We start from the raw sequence: 6000 nt of genomic DNA, 5'->3' as shown, positions 1-6000 counted from the left end.
AGGCTGGCTCCTGCAGCCCCTATTCTCGCTGCCCCCCACTGTTGCTTTGTTGGTTGCCTGGTTGCCGGCCAGGGCCGGGAGGCAGGTCAACCTACTTTCCACTCCACAAAGTTCATCCCTTACCTACCAGGTTGTGTTCCTTAGGAATTTACTCCTTATGCTGCATGCCTGAAACTAACACAATACTGTAAAGCAACAATACTTAAATTTAAAAAAAAAAAAGAAATTTACTCGAGAAACAGCCACAATAAAAATACATGTAAAAATTAAAAGTTGCTGTGAGCCTAAAACTGCTCTAAAAAAACACTATTAAAAGTAAATAATTTGTGGAGTGCTGCTTGCTGGTGTCTGCAAAGATGTGTCAAGACGGCCCTACCCTTAAGAAGCTAAAGTGAGGCAGTGTTGCCCTCAAGGCAGAGATTAGACTTCGTGGTTGTACTTAGTTGCTTCAGTGGTGTCCATCTCTTTGCAACCCCATGGACTGTAGCCCGCCAGATTCCTCTGTCCATGGAATACTCTCGGCAAAAATACTGGAGTGAGTTGCCATGCCCTCCTCTAGGGGAGCTTCCCCACCCAGGGATTGAACCCGCATCTCTTGAGTCTCCTGCATTGGCAGGCAGATTCTTTACCTCTGCGCCAACTGGGAAGCCCGGTAAAAAAAATGCATTATCATAAAACGAAAATACTGAATACAGTACAGATTTAGCCCCCAAATGAGATATGAATGAAAACAGGTTGCAGGAAAGGCAGGTGTACTAAACCTGTCATCGTGTGTAAAAAACAACAGTTCAGTTCAGTCGCTCAGTCGTGTCTGACTCTTTGCGACCCCATGGACTGCAGCACAGCAGGCCTCCCTGTCCATCACCAACTCCTGGAGTTTACTCAAGCTCATGTCCATTGAGTCCGTGATGCGATCCAACTATCTCATCCTCTGTCATCCCCTTCTCCTCTGCCTTCATTCTTTCCCAGCATCAGTGTCTTTTCAGATGAGTCAGTTCTTCCCATGAGGTGGCCAAAGTATTGGATTATCAGCTTCAGCATCAGTCCTTCCAATGAATATTCAGGACTGATTTCCTTTAGGATAGATTGGTTGGACCTCCTTGCAGTCCAAGAGACTCTCAAGAGTCTTCTCCAACACCACAGTTCAAAAGCATCAATTCTTCAGTGCTCAGCTTTCTTTGTAGTCCAACTCTACATCCATACATGATTACTGGAAAAACCATAGCTTTGATTAGACAGAACTTTGTTGGCAAAGTAATATCTCTGCTTTTTTAATATGCTGTCTAGGTTGGTCATAACTTTTCTTCCAGGGAACAAGTGTCTTTTAATTTCATGGCTACAGTCATTGTGATCTGCAGTGATTTTGGAGCCCAAAAAAATAAAGTCTCTCACTGTTTCCCCATCTATTTGCCATGAAGTGATTGGACCAGATGCTATGATCTTAGTTTTCTAAATGTTGAGTTTTAAGCCAACATTTTCACTCTCCTCTTTCACTTTCATGAAGAAGCTCTTCAGTTTTTCTTAGCTTTCTGCCATAAGGGTGGTGTCATCTGCATATGGGAGGTTATTGATATTTCTCCTGTCAATCTTGATTCCAGCTTCTGCTTCTTCATCCAGTCCAGCACTTCTCATGATGTACTCTGCATAGAAGTTAAATATGCAGATAAATACGGTGCCTGCATGACAAGTCAGTTGTTTCTGAGTCTTTGTGACCCCATGGACTGTATGTTAGCCCCCTAGGCTCCTCTATTTATGGAATTCTCCAGGTAAGAATACTGGAATGGTTTGCCATGCCCTCCTCCATGGTAGCTAAGGTCTAAAAGTGATCAGTTAGAAAGTTTGGGAGAGAGAAGCTTGGAGATGGGAAAGGAGTGAAAGATGATGTGAAAGAAATGACTTGGTAAATAATCTCTTAAAGTGAAAAATTCAAGAGATGTTATTTAAATATACTATTTAGAGCTACAGAGGTTAATATTATTAGGATGACAGGAAAAGAGCAGCTTTGGCTCCTCTTTCACCACCCTTAATTCTCTTGCCCTGGCACTTATTTTGCTCCAGCATTCTGCTGGTTTTTTCTCTTTATGTCTGTCTGATCAGCACAGTGCATGAACTCTGCCCCTTCTTCTTCAGCACACCAAGTTAATCATTTTTTTTTCATTCTTTGCCAATCGGGGAGGTGATAAATGGTATCTTATTGTAATTTCTTTGCTTATTAATGAGCTTGAATTTTTTTTTTTACATATTTTTCTTGTTTTGGGGGCTTCTGAGTCCAATTTGGCAAAATGACAAACAGTATCTCATTGCATTTCTTTGATTAGTAAATAGATTGAATTTGTTTTTGCATCTTTTTTTAAAAATCTGTTTGGGCAATCCTCTAATCTAAACTTTGCCCATTTCCCTCTGGAGTATTCATCTTTTTCTTATTGAATTATAAGAACTGTTGCAGATGTTCCCTACCTTGATATTTGTCTTTTAAGGTATATTTTTCTTATACAAGAATCTTAAATTTTATGTGATCAAATCTATCCACCTCTTCCTTTACTGGGTTTGCCTTTGTGTCATGATTACTTTGGAAAATCTTTCACAAAGCAACAAGCATTGTGTCATTGTTAGATTTCAAGAAAAACTGTCAGGAAGACTGAAAGCAATCCGAGGACCATAATCACACATCCAGTTTGCTTTTTTTAAGTTGCTGTTGTTCTTTGAATGCTATGCATGTTTTAGAATGCGTAGTAAGCTTAGTGCTAAATTGTTTCATCAATTAATACACATTTTTAAAACATTCATTAATTTTTATGCTAATGGGACTTCCCTGGGGGTCCAGTGGCTATGACTCTCCACTCCCAATGCAAGGGGTACAGGTTCCATCCCCAATCAGGAAACTAAGATCCCACATACCCGAAACATAAAACAAATTCAGTGAAGACTTTAAAAATGGTTCACATCAAAAAACAAACAAAAAAAGTCTTAATAAGTTAGCATGCCACAACTGAGACCCGGCACAGCCAAATAAATAAATTGACAAAAAAAATTTTTTCATGCTGACTATTGGATGTAGTTGGATGTAGGTTATATAATGATCAACCCTAAAGTAGAAGAAGCTTAGGGACAGCGCGAGCAGTGACCTACTCCGTTCTCATTCTGAGAGGTCTTGAGAGCAAGCAAGGCACCACAACAAGATTATATCATCAGTGAGACTTTTCTTCAGAGTTTTCTTTAACTTTACAAACCCAGCTGGCTGGCATAGGAATTTGTTAATGAGTAAGCTAGTTTGGTTAAAGAGAGACTCATTATGTAAACTCATGTCTTTAGAAAAAGGGAGGCCTCAATGTTTGCTTCCACATTAGGAAGGACTTCTGAAACACCACTGAAATCATCTTTGAGGTCCCTATTCCTTTTCTCAAACTCACTTCCCTTCTCTATTTTCTCATGGAAACAGTATGACTTTGGCAAGGATTCAGTGCAGATATCTTGCTTGTATAAAGAGAACATATTCCCCTTTTTCCTGATCTTGAAATTAGAAGAACAGTAAGAACGAGAGAGAAAAGAAAATGAGAAGAGGAAATGAAATTTAGTCAAACTGATTTGTTTCTACAGCCCTGGTCACCTCAAGCCACTGGCTTCATCATGCCCTATGACTTCTTCCTCTTTCCATTCTCTTCATTCCCCTCCAGAATCAAGAACCACCGACCTTTGTGACATCACCTCTGTTGCTAAGCAACGGACCTTCCTCACCCTATAAGCCCTAGGAGAAGCCCTGGACCAAGGTGCTCCAAGCAGGAAGTTTCGCCTGAGAAGGACATTGAGAAGTAGGTGGGGAAGATGCTGCGGCTTATCGTGCAGTCGGCCAAGATTAGCCCACCCCTAAGCCCCCCACCCAGACCCTGCGTGTCCGTGTTCTTCAGAGGTAAGAGCCAGGACCCCCAAGAGGCAACATGTGTCCAGTGCAAACTAGATCCGTTGGTGCCCCACTGTGTGAAAGAGTCCATGTGACCAAAAGGTGAGGTAGACATCATCCAGATCTTTCAAATTTATCATCCTTACTGCTATGATTTCTCTTAGTATGACTCCTCTGCCTTCATTTTTTCTGGTGAATGGCTACATGTCCAACTCTTTGCAACCCCATGAACTGTAGGTCACCAAGCTCCTCTGTCCATGGTATCCTCCAGGCAAGAATACTGGAGTGGGTTACTGTGCCCTCACACACATATTCGTTCCTTGGGAAGAATCTCAGATTTACCAATTTAGAGGTTCTTTGCAGGGCTATGGACTCTTCTTTGTTAAAGATGTTTCTGGAGAAGACAAATTGTAGTGGATAAAGACCTTTCAACACATTAGAGATGTTTTAGGATGTCTCAGGGTACACTGGCTTTAAAGTTGGTTGTTACTCAATGGTAACAACGGAACCCTTAAATCCCCCGGTGCCTTAACACAGCAGAAGTTCACCTCTTGCTTACAACCAAGTCTAACGTCGATGGTACAGATCAGGCAGCAATCCTGAATGACTCCTCCAAACAGTAGATTGGGGACCAGCTGCTTGTTGCAGGTGGCTGCAGAGTCACCAGGCATTGCTTTGCCCACAGACGGTGATGGTGGACACGGGAGTGGGGAGGGGAATGGACACTCTCATGGGAAGCTTTGGGAGCCAATCAGGCAGCAGTTAAGTATCGCTCCCACACTCCATTGGTTGGGACAAGTTACCCGACCCCACCCTGGTGCAAGATGACTGGGAACTGTGGACCCAGGAGGAAAATGAAATGAACACGTAACATTATCTGTCACATGGGAGTGATATCACTCTTAACAAAAGGTGAGAAATTTAGAAAACTCCAAAGTTAGAAAGAATCAGTGCCACATCACATCTGCCAATGCAGACTGGATGTTTTCTGAGAGTCTGACCTCTCTCTGCTCACTCGAACCTAGACTTTGAAACATGTCCTATCGCATATGCTGGCCCCTTGGTGTCTTTTCAGATGTCAAGAGGACAACTCGTGAGGTGGAAGGCAATCACCCTGTGTGGAATGAGGTAAAACACATCGGGGCAAGCCCAGATGAGACAGTGACAAGCCCAGCAGTCAGGCTGGGTTCAGACTGACTGTGCTCAGAAGTGTCGGGAGGGGACAGGGGCCTCCTCAGCCTTCCCATGGCTGGAGCATCTTGCCCTGTGAGCAGCCTCTGTGCTGAGAAGGCTGTGTGGGGTCTCAGGGCCACCGCAACCGCAGCTGCTCAGAGCTCTTGGCCTTGCTCCCTCACCCTGGGGAGGGACTCAGCTTGTCCAACCAGCCATCCTGATGTTCCCAGGGACAGGGCTCCCTCTGCAGGATCCCCTCTCATCTCCCATCCATCCTCGTCCCACCACCTGATTCCCAAGCCCCTTAACCACCAACAAGCCCCCAGTACTACAGCTAAGCTCTAGGAGCTCAGGTAGGATGCCTAGCTCCTGGGTGAAGGTAACAAATGCCTCCCCTTAGGAAACTGGACTTGAGGAAGAGTCCTCAGTTTGAGAGAAACACAATGCCAGACCTTCACCTGCATCTTTTCTCATTTCCTAGAAGGATGGGAAGGGGCGGGGTAGAGTGAGGGTACTGACCTCTCTGTGGCTCCCCCAGACGCTCATCTGGCACCTCTGGAACCACCCCCTGCAGAAGGACTCTTTCCTGCAAATCACCCTTCGAGACATGGGCTCAGTGAAGAAGGAAAGGTGAGGCTCCCCCAGAGAGAGGGGCAGGAGGAGCCTGATTCTCTGACCAAATCTACAGCAGATGCTGTGTCTCCAGTCTCTAGTCCATAACTCACTCAGATGCAAGGACTAGAACCCACTCTAGACAGCTAATATCCCCCCAAAAGGTATCAAGGCTGGGATTATAGATAGACAGATCAAACAGAATTAGGAAACTGGGGACTCAGGGGCTTTCTGTCTCTTTTGAAGACACAGGATCTCAAACCTGTTTCTTTCTGCCCAACACTGGTTTCTCATCGCAGCCCCATTCTAGTGCCCTA

General features: G+C 44.2%; 1 protein-coding gene across 1 annotated transcript in view; it reads left to right on the top strand.

Moving 5' to 3' along the window:
* The first annotated feature begins 3822 nt into the window (after positions 1 to 3822).
* Positions 3823 to 6000, top strand: part of FER1L5 (fer-1 like family member 5) — a 52261-nt gene continuing 50083 nt past the window's right edge. Inside the window, exons 1-3 of the mRNA XM_088841662.1 lie at positions 3823 to 3907; positions 4974 to 5026; positions 5610 to 5701. Of these exons, the coding sequence (XP_088697788.1) occupies positions 3823 to 3907; positions 4974 to 5026; positions 5610 to 5701 (230 nt within the window). The remainder of the gene's footprint in view (positions 3908 to 4973; positions 5027 to 5609; positions 5702 to 6000) is intronic.

The sequence above is a fragment of the Moschus berezovskii genome, chromosome 11 (assembly GCF_049115385.1).
Source record: "Moschus berezovskii isolate FMDL1 chromosome 11, NW_MosBer_1.0, whole genome shotgun sequence".
Lineage (NCBI taxonomy): Eukaryota > Metazoa > Chordata > Mammalia > Artiodactyla > Moschidae > Moschus > Moschus berezovskii.
This window is presented reverse-complemented; position numbering and strand designations above follow the sequence as displayed.